Genomic DNA, 18,800 nt, shown 5'->3' on the forward strand with positions numbered 1-18,800 from the left:
AATTTTTGAAATAAACAAAATAGAAATAAATAAAAAACATGTATTTCAATGCAATCTTAATTCAAATAATATATTTGACTTCCAAAAAAACTTTCATCCCTTATTTCGCTCTTTTCCACTTTAATTTAGGTTATGAATAGCTCATATCCTTTTCCATCACCAACCCCCTCCCCATACCAAATTTAATCAAAATTGCTTCAATAGTATAACCATGAAAAGAGAACAAACACACAAAAATTATACCTTTCCATATTCTACACGGTAAATAACATAAAACCATACTTTTCAATAAGTATATTGATGACAATTTATAAATATCATACACAATATATAATTGACCATAGAATGAAGTACAACCCTTAATCATCAACACTTTAAACATCCCCGAAAACGTGGTGATACACCATTCAACTGCTTCAATCAACATGAATTTCCATTGACACATTAAACTCTCCAAAATACAATAACAATACATTCGTTTAAAATTTTTAAGTACACTTAAGACACTTTATAATACTTAAGTACACTTATCATGCTCTAAACTTACTCGTACTTAATTAAGTAATAATTAATGGACGGTTGATTGATTATTATATTATTATCCTCAATAACTCAATTATTTTTGTTTTTGTCTTTACTTAAACATAGCTTAAAAATAACGTTAAACTATTTTAAGTAATAAGAGTTAAGTAAGGTTTGATTGTTGATTGTTTAATGACTACCAGATGGTCATCTTTAACAGGACGTACACGCTGAGCAGTTGGAGGATTTTCTTTAACCAATAATATCTGAAAATTTAAGGAAAAAAGTTTAAGTAATGTGACTTAAGTCAGTGGAATGTTTTTTAATTGGCTGAAATGATGTGATTTCTATGAGATTTTCATTGAATGATTAAAAGAAAAAAACAAAAGTAAGATAAATGTGTCTGGAAGTACGACTTAAGTTAAGTAAAACCTGCTTAAGCAACTTCTTCTAGGTCACCACTTGAAATGCAGTTTTTTGCGCCTTGAACCCTCAGATTGAACTTGTAATTGAACGCGAATTGCAACTTCTGCTCGATTTAAACTTACTTAAGTCACTTTGACCAAACTATACTTAAATTAAGTCACTGTTAAAAATTTCCAAAAATAATTTTAAGCCCTTAGCTTCAATAATAAAAAAAAAAATTGTGACTTAAGTAATATGACTTAAGACACTTTACTTAAGTTAAGTCACTTTTATACAGCTTTTTCCAACCCTTAACTTCAAATAATATAAGAATAAAATAATAAAAATTTTATGACTTAAGTAAAATTACTTAAGCCAAGTTTCCTTACCCGTTAAGTCGCCGCCTTGCATGCGGCAGGCTGCTGATGTCGTCCTTGAGCACAGACCGCCGAATACCGAGCATGCACAGCTCGTTGTACTTCCGCCAATCCAGATGCCGTTTGGAGACGTCCATTGGGAAGTTGTCACCGTCGGCGGCGGCCCGCACGTCCCCTTGGAGCTCGGCGAGGTTGTTCACGTCGAATTTGAACTTGGAGCTCACAAAGAACTCGCCGATCTTTACATTGCGTTCGACTTTTTCGCAAATCGATACATTCTACAACAAAAACAAAATAATTAAAAATCAGTTTTAATATGACTTAAGTCACTTTGATTAAAGACTAAAATAAGTTAAATTAGTGTTTACATTAGGGAATTTATTGTGTGTATGAAATAGTAGTTTTGATGACTTAAGTCACTTTTAAAGTGACTTAAAGTTATAGTGATGGTAAATTTTAAGTTGTAATTTGAAATTGCGTAGAAAATTGTTTGTAACTTTTGGAGTTTTTGATTTTTTGAAATTTTTAAAGTGCAGTATGTAGATAATTAAATTATCTATCAAGTGAAATTTAAAATAAAAAATATAATTTATAGGAAAAAGTTACAGGGTGTTAAAATGTACTAATATTTTAACAAGTTTTAAAACATGTTTTACTAAATTTAAAATAACCAAATAATGCAAAATATTTCAAATAAAAACTTAACGGATATCAATAAACTATTAAATTCTCTATTATTTAAACTTTAAAACAAACTCCTACCTGCAATATCAACGAAGTTATAAGCAATCAAAGTTGACAAACAAAATACGACAAATTTCTACGTCTATCATTGACTTAAATCAACATAACCTCAATTCTAACCCCTAAATAAATACTTGTAATACCAAAATATTAACTTACATAGGTTTCCTCCTTGTGCAGATCAACAAAAGATCCGCCAGCAGAGCTGGCGCCCTCTGCATAAACATTTGAATCAAATAATAGAAGAATCGGTTCTTCGTGAAGATAACCTGCGGATACCAGGTGATATACTTGAGGGAAACTTGCGCGCAGACGCAACTGTCATTTGGCTGAATTCACCCCATGTGATATTGTTATCATGCCCTGAGGTGCAGTTATAGATACGCATCGTATTGCTGCGTTTTGCCACTGTGTGCCACGCGGCTGTTATCAGTGTATTGGTCACAAAGTCCACGGGAACAATATCCATCTGATTGTCGTAATCGCCATAGACGATCTGCACACCACCACGGCCCATCTCCATCATGATGCCTGTCACACCAGTGGAGTGGTCTATCCAACCTTCGAAGGGTTCTTTCCAAGCGTTTGTAACTAGAAAATGAAGAAAATTGAAATTTTTTAGAAAATTTTATTTTTATTAGAAAGTAATTAAGATAGAGATATGGATTAAATTGTGCTTTGTAAAGCATTAAATTGTCTTTTATATGGCATAAGGTTGGTTTTTGTAGATACTATAGAAAAATAGTTACAGGGTGTTAAAGTTAGGTACACAAAAATTACTATTTTATATCAAATTGATAGTAAAATCAAAATAATTTCTAAAATATTAATTATTATAGAATTCTTTAAATTTACACTTATAACCGATTAAATTCTTCATCTTTTACACTGAATCTTTTAATGATGGGATAAAAATTGACTAAGTTATAAGCAAAAGAAAAATGACAAAATTTTCAAAACGAAATAAGAACAAAATATTTTGGAGATGAGCTAATTTTTTTCATTTTAAAACAAATTGATAAAAGATACCTAAAATCCATAAACGGAAGTTGATGGATACATAAATTATCCATAATTTGAGCCCTAGCACAAACTTCTAGCTTTCCTCTAGTAAAAGTTACAGGGTGTAAAAATTACGTTCACAAAAATTGCAATTTTTAGTAATTTTCACAGAAAACTCTAAATAATCAATAAAATATAAATTATTATAAAAATATAAGTAGTTAGTCATATAAATAATTAAATTCTAAATAAACTAGATCAAAGCACTTAGTTATATATCAAATATTTACTGAGTTATAAGGCTTTAAAACTGACTAAATTTCCTACAATTTTTGTATAGATATACTTTATGCTTATATCATGGAAAAACATAAATAATTAATAAACCAATAAAGATAATCAAAGTCTGTAAACGCAATATAATAGATAAATAAATTATCTACAATATAACTTATCCCCAATAAAATTCCACATCTTCCAAACCCATCCACACCCCCGTAACCCCAAAACATCCAAAGTTACAACCCTCAAAACTCGACCTCCCAACTCACCAATCGAAGGCCTAACAATCGCAGTGGGCAACTTCCCAGCATACTCCTGCACAATACTCTCCGCCATCGCCTTGGTAAACGTATAAGTATTCGGATGCTTGGTAACCACCAACTTCTCCAATTGACTCATGGCCTCATCACTCAACGTCTCCGCACACCTAATCATATGATACGGATTCGCCGGCGGCTCATACACCACTTCATCCACATTATCCTTATCCGAATTACTATACGCCGTCGAGACATGCACATAACTCTTCAACTTCTTCATCTCCATCGCCAACTCCAAAATCCTTTTCGTCCCCTGCGTATTCAACACAATCGCTGTCTTCAACGAATCGGAAAACCTCACAGTCGCAGCTGAATGAAACACCACATGCACATTCTCAACCAATAGACGTTTAGCTTCCTCTGAGATACCCAACATCGGAAGAGAAACATCCCCTTCAATGGGGATGATTTTCTCCAGTAGAGTTTCATCTTTTTCTTTGATTTTCTCAAATAAAGGGTTTTTGAATAATTCCTGGAGACGTGTCAAGGCATTCATACCACGTTTTGCTCTGATAAGCATGTAGATATTGCCGATGCCATCACAAGTACGTAGGAGTTTCTCAATGACTGATTTACCGACGAATCCGGTGCCTCCCGTGATGAATATGTTTAATCCACGATAGAAATCGGTGATTTTTAGTTCTTCAGCGTTGGATATGTACAAACTTTTTGTATTCAAAGAGTTGTTGATGGAGTTATGGCGTAGGACAACGTTTTTATTGTTGTTGGTCTCATTAGGGGGATGTTTGAGGTGATGGTCGGTGATTTGCTGTGGAGGTTGTGCTGTTACACCCATTTTATTTGATGATTAATCAAAATTTTCTGAAATCAAAAATATTTTTATTTTTTTGACGTGTGTCACTTTGATTATTTGATGTGATGAATAATAAATAATGAAGGATTCTATAATTATATTACGTGTGTAATGAATGTATTGTGTAATTTTTAAAATTACTTGGTTACTTTGGTTAAAATGTCAAGTGTTTTTAATTTGGGTAATTTTCTCATCTTTTTTTATGAGCTGTTTTGATGTGTAATCATTTAATTATGTTTTATTTTTATGTTTTTTCTTTTACTTTCTTGGGTAAATGAATGGTAATCTTGGGTTTTGTGCTTGGTATTTTTTTTGTAAATGTTTATAAATGTGTGTTATTTAACTAAACACTAAATTAGTGATGTGGGATTATAGAGTTTTCTGGTTTTGTTTCCGTTTGATGATAAAAAATGCGTTTTATTTAGATTTGTGGACAATGTTTGTATTTTTTATTGCGTTGTTACTAATGTTTGATAATTGTTTGATTGTTTGATTGTGTAATTAAAAATTTGAGTTTGTAAGTGATGTACAAGATCAATTATATACGGTTAAAGTTAAGGTGTTTTTTTTTTTAATTGAGTCGGGAAAGTCTTAAAAATGTTTGTAGTTTTATTGTCAATTACTCGAAAACTATTTGTGCAAAGTTCATCAAACTTTTACAAATTGATTCTTAATTAAATCTTTTATCGATTTTAATGATTATTTTGTTTCTGAGATTGTTCCAAACAAAGTTATAAACATTTAAAATGAAGTTTTGTCAAAAAATATGTAAAGTTGATATAAATTATTGTTTAACTTGTTAATAAATATTAATATTAATAATATTTTTAGTGAAATTCGATCAAATTTGAATACTAAATTAAGTACTAAAGAAATAATTAAATTATCTTTATTAGTTGTTAAGATATTAATTAAAAACTAAAGTATTTCACAGTTATAGTTAAGTCACTTCAGAAATTGATTAAAAACTATTAAAAATGTTTTTAGTTTTTTGTCAATTACTTCAAAAATATTTGTTTAAATAATTTGTTAATTTACAAATTTGTTCTTAATTAAATTCTTTATTTACCTTTATTAAGGTAAACTTTACTTTATTTTGTAAGGCAATCCCAAACAAAGTTATAAACATTTTAACTCAAATATTGTCAAATTATGTTAAATTGATGTAAATTATCGTTTAATTTGTTATAGAATTTAATTATTAATAATATTTTTAGTAAAATTCATTCAGAATATTTCTGTATTTCATATATAGAGTATTTCACTGCTATTGGCGCGCAAAGCAGCTGCGTCGCGAATTCACTTTAGAAAATTGTTAATTATTTATAAACTAATAGAGATATTACAAAAATGATTGTAGTTTATAAAAATACCATAAAAACCGGATATAAAATATAAATTTTATTACTTTATAGTAATTTCTAAGTACTATTAAATAAAATTTTCTTCAAAAAACAGAAAATTCAAAAGAAAAATATTTTTAAATATTTCAATAGCTCATAAATATTTATTTATGAACACAGGATATATTTCAGAAAGTCTATATTTCCACACACATGTTAGAAACAAGGAAATGCAATTCATCTTTCATCTTCCATCAGTCATCAACCAATGACCATCTCACATCTGTCAAAGTGAAACTTGGCTTCGCTCGGACTTCTCTAACTTTACTTCGAGCACGAGTATAAGCACTAAAACTAGTCAATAATCAACAATCAACGCATTACATAATCATAAAAATCATTCTAATAATATACTAATAATATACTAACCAAAATATTTAATTATTTATTCATTAAAAACTAACAAAAATCAAATTTTTATTTAAAAAATTGAAAAAAGCAAAAATTTATTGTTTTGTATTTAAACGAAGGAAAACTTTATGATAGACAAACAAAATTGTTCGTAAAAATGTTAAATATTCTAATATAATACACAGTTAACAATTTTATCTTGTTTTAGATACTTTTGAGAGTTTATCAAGGCAACAAAAGATGAAAAATCTCATTTTAATGTTTTTTTTATGTCTTTAACATCAATATTTCCTTTCAAAAGTACTTCACATGTACATAAAAAGTTATAAACAATTAAAAACAATCTAAAATTTATGTTTCAATATTATTCTCTTAGTATTTACAAATATTATTGTTTTTATTCATCTTTTTATTGCATATTTTTCTTTGTCATTAAAAACACTTTGTTACAAGCTCTCAACATTGAATATTCTTAACAATCAGAACATATTAATAATTTATCACTACAAAAACTCATTTTCTAATCAATAAAAATATTTTTATCAAAATTAAAAACAAATTTCTTGATTCGCACACTCTATAAACCCAAAAATAAAAAGATTAACATCTCCTACGTCAACAAAAAGTCTGTTCTTAACACACATTGTTAACTAATCATTTAATCTTAATATTGTACACATATATCACATCATTATCCAATCTGTGTTGCGTTTTGCGTGATTGCGTTACTTAACTTTCTTTCTTAATTTTGACTCCTTGCTGCCGCTTTGCTTTGGTAGGTACATACAATGTGTCTAACGCGATTAGAACTCAATTCCCACTCCGAGCGAATCTCGTCACTCTTGTAACAAATAGAAAGTTTAAGATCTCAGTTCTCTGGGCGCTCGATGGCCGCACTTCGGTTATACTTGAGTACGTACTGATAATGCACTTAAATGGCGATAACAATAAAAATCCTCGACGAAATTGGCAAATTATTTCAATTGCGTTCAATTTGGAAAGTTTCAAGCGAGTTTCATGTTTCAACTTCCTGTAGAGGCCGTTTACAAAAGTGACACAAACTTTAAACTTGGCTTAATGATAGATAATATTCGTAATTAAGCACTGCAGTTTACATATTGTTGCTATCGTGTTTTGTTTTTGTTTCAAACGGCCGAGAGTAGATGTTTTTTTTAACGTTTTTGTTTGATTACCAAGTTTAACTGCGTGCTGGAGAATTTGCAATTTTAAACGCTTGTAACTTTTACAATTTTTATTGAAAATAAATAATTTTTTTGTTTATATATTAGGAATTTAATGGGCTTTCAGGATAATTATAAATTTTTATCTGAAAATAAGAAGATGTATGTCTTTTAAGCATCTTTTGGGGAAAAATGATTTTGACAAATATTGGTTGAAATAATAATTATTAACTCCCGGTAACTTTTAAACGATAAACACTAGATATATGTGATTTAGTATTTTAATAGATAATTTAACTTGGAATAATTTGTTGTTTAAATAAATATTATACCTGTAATAGTCTAGACGTAGTAGTGAAAAATGTAACCAATTGCACAATTTAATTTTTGTTACTTTTAAAACATCAAATTTATGCTCGTATAACTTTTTTATTATTTATCGTATATAAATAAATTTTTAACTAACTTATTACTAATTTAACTTTGTATCAGAATATATAAATACAATTTGGAATTTTATTGTTTAAATAATTGTTTTTTTGCAATTTATCTCAAAAATCACAAAAATATTAAAATAATTTTTAACGCCCTGTAACTTTTAAACAACAAATGCCAGCAACATAAAATTTAATATTTTTGTATATAATTTAAGCAGAAATAATGTGACGTTTAAAAAATTGTTCTAACTTAATTAATTTTTATGTAGTATTTAAAAATGTAATAAAAAACAAAATCAAAAATTTCATTTTTGTTTGTAAATTAATCTAAACTTTAAACGCTTGTAACTTTTACATTTTTAAACAAAAATCTTTTACTAATTTATTAACAATTTAATTGTTTATGGCACCATAATAAAACAACATAAAATTTTATTGTTTAAACAACATTTTTCAACAAAATTACAAAAATTACACAAAAATATCAAAATAATCTTCAACACCCTGTAACTTTTTAACAACAAATACTACACCATTGAAACTCACAAAACTTATACAATATTTAACCAGTTTTAATCCACTGTTTAAAAAATATCTCTATATAGGCCAGTTCAATCGTAATCATTGAAAATGTTAAGTAGTACACACCAAACACTTAGTTATGTCATCCATGTCATACTTTAAACTTTGACGTTTTATTAAATAATAATTTCAGACTTTAAGCAAACGCACAGCCTAACCGACCAAACAGGAAATCATTCACCTGTTCATTCAACGCGAAATGAAAGTGTTTGAATAGTTCTGCAGCAGTCAACTTGCTCTTAAACCGACTTAAACTCAAACTCAACACTAAACTACTCAAGAAAGACTTAAATTCTCTCCGAATTCATTCATTCCACCGCATGATTATATCATAATCCACAACACATTTAATTTCGGCGTTTACCAAACTATAAATTAACCATTTAAGGCGTATTAGTCGTGATTTACTTCGCGTGAACTACTTTTTACTTTTAACTTTTGATTTCGTGTTGAACTTCTCTTATTCAATCGCTGTTGTATTGTGCTACTTGACACAATTCCATACGGAGTACTTTTTATCATTTTGTGTCTTATCCTTTATCGATTAAGATGATTATTATGATTTTACGAGTGTGTCTGCGTTGCTATTTAGTGATTATTCATTAATACATTCAATTATTCATAGATCATTATACATGCGACATCAAAGCGTACAAAATGTGAAGTATTGAGTGCTGAAGAATGTGAAATATGTATTTATATAGAGGAATATACAAAGTGTAACAATAATTTCTTCAGTTTTAATGTTTAATTGATCAAGTAACGCCATCTACCGGTTAAAATAAGAAAATATTGTTTTAAAAGTGGTTTATTTATGTAAAAACATAATTTATTACTGAAAAATATTATTTTAGTTTAAATTTAAACAAAAATACGCCAAAAACATGTAAAATTAACGTTTTAACAAATTTTATGAATATTTTTAATACTAAAGAGTAACTAACGCCACCTAGTGTCCAAATTACTAACTATACTCTCTGTCATTTCACGTAAATGTCATTTTTTGACGTTTTAGAGGTTATCTTGCAGTTTTTCTTTCTTTAAGCTTACAGTACGCGTTGTAAAATTAATTTATCATGTGGTAAGTGACTAAAATTAAGTTTTACGTGAGAAATAAATACTGTATGTATCGTATCTAATTTGTAATGTGCTCGTTTAAGTAGTACATCCGAAACTCCGTCCGGAGTAGTCTAGAGCGCTCGATAACGAAATGAAATATTTAATTTAAAGCCAGCCAAGCACCGGGCAGGCACCGATGTGCGCGGTCTCACCGACCAATGTCCTTTTTGATTCTCAGGAGTAAGCTATAATTTATAGGGAGAGTAGAAATTCATATCATGTGTTAATTAAATTGTGTTTTTATGTTTATGTGTTCTAGTTTTTTTGCGTAATATATAAAGTTTGAGAATAAAGAGAAAAACGTGTTAATAACACATTTTAACAATGTATATGATAATAAAAGTTATTATTTTTTGCGTTTAATTTGTTTATAAAGTAGATTGATGTTTTTATAGGCTTTTATTCGGCTTATTTGAGGTTATAGTTATGAAAATTTCAGTTTTTGCAAAAATTATTTGTGTATTGTTTTAGTTTTTGATTAATAACTCGAAAGATAATTGTTTAAATTTTATGATTCCTTCAAATATTTATTCTTAATTAAATTCTACAATAAACTAAGTTTGGATTTTGTTGCTATGTGCTCTAGATTTATAGTTATAAACAATTAAAGTTTGACTATAAATAAGAATATCAAACTTTTACAAATTTGTTAAAACTTTTGATAGAAATAAGTTATTAACTATATCATTTTAAAGTTAGATATAAAATTTACCTGGGAATCTATACACCAAAATTTGTTTATGTAACTTATCGCGTTTTTGAGTAATTAATTAAAAACTAAACAATTTGACCATTATTCAAGCAGAGAATCAAAATCCTACGATAATGTTTATAAATTAGCTCATAATTAACTAAATTGAATTGCTATAACGTATATTTTCTTATACTTCTATTCATAATTAAATTCTTCATCAATTTGTTTAAAAATATTGATGATACAATTATTCTATAAAAAGTTATTAACAGTTAAAAGTGAAAAATGCATTCTAAACATATTTTCCACAAAACAGCCTATAACTTTTAATAAAACACTGATAACAACACTATTTTTTAATAATTAGATGTAAAATTTATAACTAAGTGCTTGCACAAAATATAATTATGGTAGTTTGATTAGTTTTTAAGTAATTAATAAAAAACTAAATATTTTCACTATTATTCAATCGATGAGTATACACAACGTGATTATATTGATTAATTACTCAATAACTAATTAAGTTTAATTGTTAGAATGTGATTTATTTTATAACACGATTCCTAGATAAATTCTACAACTAAATATTTTAAAATTTTACGAAAATCTCAATTAAACAAAAAGTTATTAACAATTAAACTTTGATTTTCATCTAAAACATTAAAAATCACAAAAAACCTCTTATAACTCTTCATTGAAACATATTATCAATTATATCTTTATATATTATGCTAAAAAAATTAATTCTTACTAAACTCCTGAAGAAATAATTAAAATAACCTAATTACTTCTTGAGTTATTCACTAAAAACTATAACTAATCAACTATAACATGAGCTCCACCTTTGATATTCCTTATATTTTCTTATAACGAAGTAAACAAATCTTTTAATTACTGCTATCTTGCGATCCATTGAGTAACACTCATGTGCATGCATAAATTGCATTCAATTAAGTACGCCGATCGTGCGCATTGTTTTGCCTTGACTTAGAGTGGCAAATGTTGAAATCAATCCAAGTGAACTTGCATTTTAATTCGCACTCTTGGAATACTCTTGGAACACTTTAAAAGATTTACTATTCGAAGCTGTCTCTGGTGATGTGAGTAATAAATGCACTGCTTATATTACACTACTACAATGCATTATTACTAATCAAGGACTTATTATCTCATAAACATGAAACTGAGGACAGAGTCTGCGCTAATTATGTTTTAGTTTTACTATGAATTCTGAAGTGAAATGTTTAATTGTGTAAATGTATAATGAATAATATTATTTATATATTTATTTATATTATAGTATTGTATTATTGATAATATAATTATATAAAGAGGGTTTTTATATAATTTTTATTTAATATTTAAAATTTTTTTGATGGAGTTGAATTTTAATTGTTTATAACTTTTTGTTCAATAATCGTAATAAAAAAATTTAAACGCAGTTTTATTAAGAATTTAAAGCAGAATATATATCAGGAAGAATAATAAGAGTGTCGCTATTAGCTTTTAAGTAATGAATAAAAATAATTATTATTGTAGTATGAAAAATAATTGATTTATTTTACTTTTTTAATTATTAATCAAAAAGTCATTAAGATATTTTAATAAATGTTGATATTAATGATTAAGTATTAAATTCACTATCCAATCTACGTTTAATCAACTAGAAATTTTATAGATAACTCAAAAATATAAAAAGTTATAAAGTCAATTTTATTCAGTTTTATTATGAAGTCCAATTTTAATTGTTTATAACTTTGTGTACAATAATCACAGAAACATAATTTTTTCATCATTAGATGTAGAATTTAAACTAGAATCAATTACCAATAAAAATAAACATGTAACATTTATAACTTTTACATAATATTTAAAAAACTGAATTGAAGAATATATGACGCATCAGTAAAAGTAAAATGTTTTTGTTAATTATTCAATTATGAGAAAACTAAGTGACTTATTTTAATAATTCTTTCACATACTATTCAAACAATAAAATGTTTATCTAATAATGTCAAAATTCTAATAAAAAACAATTAAAAATTAAAATTTATAGGTATATTAATGTCAATTTAATAAATTATTACACATTAAAGTTTAATTGTCAAAACTTTTTGCATATTAATTTTATCAACAAATCTCTTAAATATTCTAATGCAAAATTTAATTGGAAACCTAATAATGAAAGAATTATGTAAATATCACAAATATTTTAAAAGTTATTATCAAATTAGTAAAACAATCGCGATAAGTAAAATAAAATCACACAATCATGACAAAAGAGGATGATAAATTTTTGTTTAAAGCTAAAATTGCATAATTGTTCAATAACCATTGATAATTACACTCAATTAATCAACAATAATCCGGAACAGTGTATGAATTATCCAATTTATCACCGATTTCGAATTCAATTAATTTTATCACCAAATTACACAAAAATTCATTAATTTAAAAGTCAAAACTTAAAATTTAAACAATTTATTATTAAATAAATAAATTAATTAACTTACATGAGTATAAAATATAACGAGTCCTTAATTCGCCCAGGCACTTTTAGTATTTTTTCACTAATTTCTTAATTATTTTAACACTGATTACAAAAATAATACAAACTACTAATAATAATTGTTCCTGATAATTTTTGAAATTATATAAAAATATAAATAAAAATACTCTTAATCTGTGATTGTACGCGCTCGTTACACTCGTATTACTCTAGTTACTTTTTTGTTACTTTTGTTACTCTTGAGGATACGTTCCGTGTCGGTCGAAGTCGCGCCGCAGACTGGACTTCCTTGCGCGCACTCGACGACTTTCTATCCTTTCGGTACGAGTATCACCATTAAAGTGCACCAACTTGCGATTACTCGTATGCGCTGCACACCACATGTTAAGTTATATAGGTACATACTCGTGGATATGTGTTCATAATGTGTGTTTGTTAGCATTTGTGGTCAATTTTATGCGGTATAAGTTAATATTTAGTGTATAAGTGTATATTTGGTTGCCTAACGTTGTAAAAACATGATATAGATAATATTTTTGGTTATGATGGTGTTTTTAAAGGTTATGCAGCCTACATTTTAATAAAATTCAATGAAAATTAGTATTTTGTGTAATTTTAAAAGAAAATACAACAAACATTTGTTATTTTGTGCATTTTTGAAGTTAAATTTGTCATAAAACAATTGTTATTTTGCCAAAACATTAAAAACAAACTTATTTATTATTACAAATGTTAAATCTTATTCTTTTGTTATCAATTAATCATTATATGAATATTTTACGCATTTTAAAGTTGAATAAGTTAACGAAAAGTGTATATTTGGTTGCCTAGCGTTGTAAAAACGCTATAGTTGTAAAAACGATATAGATGATATTTTTGGTTATGATGGTGTTTTTAAAGGTTATGCACCTTAAATTTTGATATAATTCATTAAAAATGATAGTTTGTGTAAATTTAAAAGAAAATAGAACAAAAATTTTATGTTTTCTGCAGTTTTGAAGTTAAATTAGTCATAAAACAATTGTTATTTTGCCAAACCATTAAAAACAAACTTATTTCTCATAACAAGTGTTAAATATTAATGGTTTTCCTGTAAATTAATAATTATGTGGATATTTTACGTATCTAAAAGTTGAATAGGTTAACAAAATGTGTATATTTGGTTGCCTAGCGTTGAAAAGTCATAAAAAGTCATATTACTGATGTTTTTGGTTATGTTGCTGTTTTGCAACCTAAATATTAAAATATTTGATTGAAAACAGATTGTTTACTTCAAATTACAAGAAATAGAGCAAAATGTTGAAGTCTTTAGACGCCAGGAAGTAAAATACGTCATAAAACCGTCGTTGTTTCCCAAAAGATCAAAACCAAATTCATTTATTATAACAACGGTTATATCTTATTGTTATTCTTAACAATTAACCATTACGTGAATATTTTACGTATATTGTTGTAATAAGTTAACAAAATGTGTATATTTGGTTGCCTATCATTGAAAACACGTCATATTGCTAATGTTTTTGGTTATGTTCGTGTTTAGCAACCTAAATATTAAAATATTTAATTGAAAACAGATTGTTTGCTTAAAATTACAAGAAATAGAGCAAAATGTTGAAGTCTTCAATGGTCAGGAAGTAAAATACGTCATAAAACCGTCGTTGTTTCCCCAAAAGATTAAAACCAAATTCATTTATCATAACAACGGTTATATCTTATTGTTTTTCTTAACAATTAACCATTATGTGAATATTTTACGCATCTTATTATAATAAGTTAACAAAATGTGTATATTTGGTTGCCTATCATTGATAACACGTCATATTGCTAATGTTTTTGGTTATGTTGGTGTTTTGCAACCTAAATATTAAAATATTTGATTGAAAACAGATTGTTTACTTCAAATTACAAGAAATAGAGCAAAATGTTGAAGTTTTTAGACGTCAGGAAGTAAAATACGTCATAAAACCGTCGTTGTTTCCCCAAAAGATCAAAAACAAATTCATTTATGACAACAACGTTTAAATCTAATTGTTTTTTACATTTTTACATTTTAATATCTTCTGTCCAACTTGAATTTTTTAAACAATACAATTTGCAATGTCAAGTTCCTTAACAATTATGTGAATATTTCCCATATATCTTAAAATTGTTAATTCAATTGCCAACAAAAGCCAAATATACTGCGCTTTTACTTGAGACACTTCACAATGACGTTTATATCCGTTGTATTTTTTATGTTTGTCATGTTTATTTGTTTGTGCATAAAAAGAGCTATAATTACAAATACTTCGAATTTGTACCGGTTTTTTGGTTGGTAACAATGATAACTCAATATGCACCAACACCATAATCAACTCATTTGTATTATTTATGTTATTATGACAATACGTCGATATAAATTAGGAAAAAATAGGAATAGCGTCAATTTAGGAAGCACATATTACATAAATTAATTGGATAACACTTAATGTAAGTATTTGAGATTTATAGCGAAGGATTTTATAGCATCTTCAATGAAATTGTTCTTGTTATGTAATTTTTTAGTGTTTTACTCTTTGTATTGCGAAGAAGAGCTCGTAAAACTTTCTCAATGAAACGTGACACAGCTTACCTTCGTAATAGATAATAAATTAATGGTTTTTTAGGTTATAAAACATTTAAAACTTAGGTTATCTTTATTATTAGTTGACATCTGTCAAAATACCGTCAAAAGTTTTAGTTTCAGTTAGTGCCGATTGAGGGCGACACTAACGACACTCAAAAACATGTATTTTGGGTTGCATAGGTAAAAAATTAAACAAAATATATATAAAAACGCTTAGAATTTGTTAAAATGTTATGAATTATTAAGAAATTAATGCTTGATTTAAAATATTTGTAATGTTTTATGAATAAAATGAGAAACGTTAACTTTGGAAGAAATATAAGCAACACTCAAAACGTGTTAATTTGGTTGCCTATCTAAAAATGAACAATTTTTACAAAAACGCGCAGAATTTGTTAAATGTTATAAATTATTAAGAAATTAATGCTTGATTTAAAATATTTGTAATGTTTTATGAATAAAACTAAAAACGTTAACTTTGGCAGCAATATGAGCAACACTTAAAACGTGTTTATTGGGTTGCCTACCTAAAAATAAACAATTTTTACAAAAACGCGCAGAATTTGTTTAAATAATACATATTTTCATCAAATTACTACTGGATTTAAAACACTTGTAATGTTTTACAGTTGAAACACAAAAAATCACTCTTCTACAACTAAAAAACAAATAAATAATCACCAATTCTCTGAAATGTATAATAATGTTGAACATATTGTATGTATTCTGTAAGCAGATAGATTTCCAGCTCTAGAATATCAGTTGGTTCGCTCGTCAATTATTCAGCACAGCAAAACGATGTGCCGCCGCTGTGGCCGATGAAAATGTTCGCCCATTCGGAAAAGCCGCGGACGCACACGCGCCGTTTCGAATCGATAGTTTTCCGTTTGCCCGCTTTTCTCCCACACACATGATGAGTACGCACGAGCACGAGTGGCGGTGGCAGTGTGAAGCTAATGATTTTATCAGTTCATCGCTCGAATCAGTCGATTTTCAAACATTAAGCATCGCAGTATCACACAGTATTACACACAGACGAAGAATCATTAGATTCTCATTTGGTTGTCGTTAATTTTTAGAGCAGTCTAACTGCAGATTAATGCCAATAGAGATTATTTACTTATTTATTAGTTACGATGAGGTTTTAGAATATTAGTTGCTAAATGTTGTGTAACTTTTGATTGAGTGGGTGGATTTTGATGATTTTTTTGTTGTTTTGTAGTAGGATTGTTATTGTTTTGTTTTTGGACATAATTATGGTGGAAACATGTTTTAAACGCCTTAAAATGACATTTTAATACTGGTTATTTTTCTAATTAACTTGAAACAACATATGAGTTAAAAAACGCTGTATCATTTGTTTAAATTAAGATATTTGAGTTCTGATTTCACTAATTGATTCCTTATTAGTTGTACTTTAGTATACTATTTATATCTATCCTTTAAATAACCGGAAACTACCCTTAAATTACTAAATAAAGTTACGCAATTATTAAAATTACAAAATTTTAGAAAAAATATTTTAAAAAACAGCCTGTAACTAACAAATCTCTGGTCCGATTTTTATGAAAATTTATAAAAACATTGTATACGAGTTGTTCTTTAAGCACAATTTTTTTCAGATTTTTAAAAGACCGGAAACTACCCTAAAATCGTAAATAAAGTTAGACGCGCATAAAAAATTAACAAAACATATTTTACAAAACAGTGAATATCTCGTTAATGCTTTACTCAATTCTTGTGTTCTTTGCATAATTATAAAGCGCATTAATTGTTCTTTCAGTTATGTTGATTTAATTTTCCTTAAAACAATCAAAAATGACCTAAAAACGCAAATTTTTACCAAAAACTGTTCAATTTCTATAATAACTTACAAATAATTCAATGAATTTCGCCTTTGCACGTGTAAAACACTAATTTCTTAATGGAAATGCGCAACTACAGTGGTTATTAATAATATTGTAATTATATCAAGACTGAATTCGTATAAATAACTCTTGTAAAGTCGGTCAAAGTCGTAGGCGTTTGCGTTGGCTTAAGGGTGATGTTCGCGTCCGAGGGGGGATAATCGCAGAATCATACGACAATATGTTGATACTATGACGTGCCCAACACTTGTTTCTTTCCCCATTGTGAATATTTTATGCCCATATTTATAGACGGCGACATTCATTTTAATTCCAGATTAACGAACCAAGCATGAACAGAAAATGAAGTGGAAAATGAAGTTTGTCATTAAGTTTATGACGTGATTACTGCTGGAAATAATAAAAATATGTTAAAGGTTTACAGAGTTATTAGATGTATAAAGTTAGAATAGAATGTGTCAGTTATTTATGGGTTTTTAAAGTGATTTGTAATTGGAAATGTTAGTTTGGTGTATAGTTGGTTGCCTATGTTAAACAGGAAACTAATTTGATTTTAAACTAATTTTGTTAATAACTTTCGTAATTTTTACTTTAGAAGATGTTGTATGGTATCATTAGAAAGGTATTTAAATTCTACTTCTTCTGATATATAGATAACCAGTTGTCAATCAATGGTTATCATGTAATCCATCACTTTCTATAAAAAATATTTTTCCACTAATTATTTCTGTCTGCCCTGAAATAGTACATAATTAATTCTTATTAAGTAGTATTCTAGATGTATTTAGACCTGCTTGATAAGCTCCTGCCATCACAATTGAATATTTCCTTCTCAATTGAAATATATCACACCAAATATAAACAAAAACTGGTTTGTCAGGTTATCAGTCACATTCCGCTGAATAAGAGCAATTGTAGAATAACAACGATAACAACACAATGTAGAAGTATTGTTTTTTTAAGTAAATAAACTTCCTGCAGGTGTTTTATCACATCAAACCTCCTGAAACATCTTTATAAGTAACCAACTTACATTCAAATGTTTTCCAAGGTGTACTTCTTTAAATTGAATTAAAACTTGTTTAATCTTCTACCAAATACCGTTTTATGTTATCCTTACAATCTGTGAGAGCTTTTAACTGTTTATTCTTGCAACATTTCAGCTTGTGGGCCCCCATAAACACTGTGACTCATCAATGAAGCTGACTTTGTGTAATCCAACCTAAAACACACAATAACACTTAAAATAAACATGAACAGCTCAAACAAAAGCCTGTAGAACTTAGTCAAAGCCCTAATCCAACTACCTCAGCCATACTTTCCTGATTCTGTGTTGTAATTTACCTTCTGAGGCTCTCAGAGTGCAAGTAAAGTGTAAAGTGAGGTTCAGGAACACAACAACTTAACACATCAACCAATTCTTTCACACAACGTGTCAGCACTTGAAATAAGTCGTTACTTATAGTATTTTAGACGATCTATCGATTGGCCTTCTTGGATTTACGTTAATCCACGCAGGTAAGCTTTAATCCACTTGTAAACTTAGTAGTTGCAATCCAATTGGATTCGAATATTCCAATGTGTG

At 27.8% G+C, this 18,800-nt stretch overlaps 1 protein-coding gene and 1 long non-coding RNA gene across 3 annotated transcripts; both read right to left on the reverse strand.

The window, feature by feature from the left end:
- Positions 1–279: 279 nt before the first annotated feature.
- Positions 280–13,097, reverse strand: LOC135803353 (putative fatty acyl-CoA reductase CG5065). Its single transcript, XM_065316947.1, has 5 exons — positions 12,747–13,097; positions 3,602–4,474; positions 2,208–2,639; positions 1,317–1,582; positions 280–788 (listed from the first exon to the last, which is right to left on the reverse strand). The coding sequence occupies exons 2-3, from the start codon at positions 4,446–4,448 to the stop codon at positions 2,281–2,283; spliced, it is 1,206 nt and encodes a 401-aa protein (XP_065173019.1). The 5' UTR covers positions 4,449–4,474; positions 12,747–13,097; the 3' UTR covers positions 280–788; positions 1,317–1,582; positions 2,208–2,280.
- Positions 13,098–17,294: 4,197 nt separating this feature from the next.
- On the reverse strand, positions 17,295–18,401 carry LOC135803366 (uncharacterized). Of its 2 annotated transcripts, none has more exons than XR_010550790.1 (4): positions 18,273–18,401; positions 18,006–18,218; positions 17,806–17,951; positions 17,295–17,602 (listed from the first exon to the last, which is right to left on the reverse strand). It is a non-coding gene; the product is annotated as an uncharacterized lncRNA (long non-coding RNA). The 2 variants fall into 2 exon arrangements; XR_010550789.1 differs by having other exon boundaries at positions 17,295–17,605.
- Between the last annotated feature and the right edge of the window lie 399 nt (positions 18,402–18,800).

The sequence above is a fragment of the Atheta coriaria genome, unplaced genomic scaffold (genome assembly GCF_025399875.1).
Source record: "Atheta coriaria isolate IRGN ID8LTWV9N9 unplaced genomic scaffold, Caltech_Dcor_3.1 hic_scaffold_2_pilon, whole genome shotgun sequence".
NCBI classification, from domain to species: Eukaryota; Metazoa; Arthropoda; class Insecta; order Coleoptera; family Staphylinidae; genus Dalotia; species Dalotia coriaria.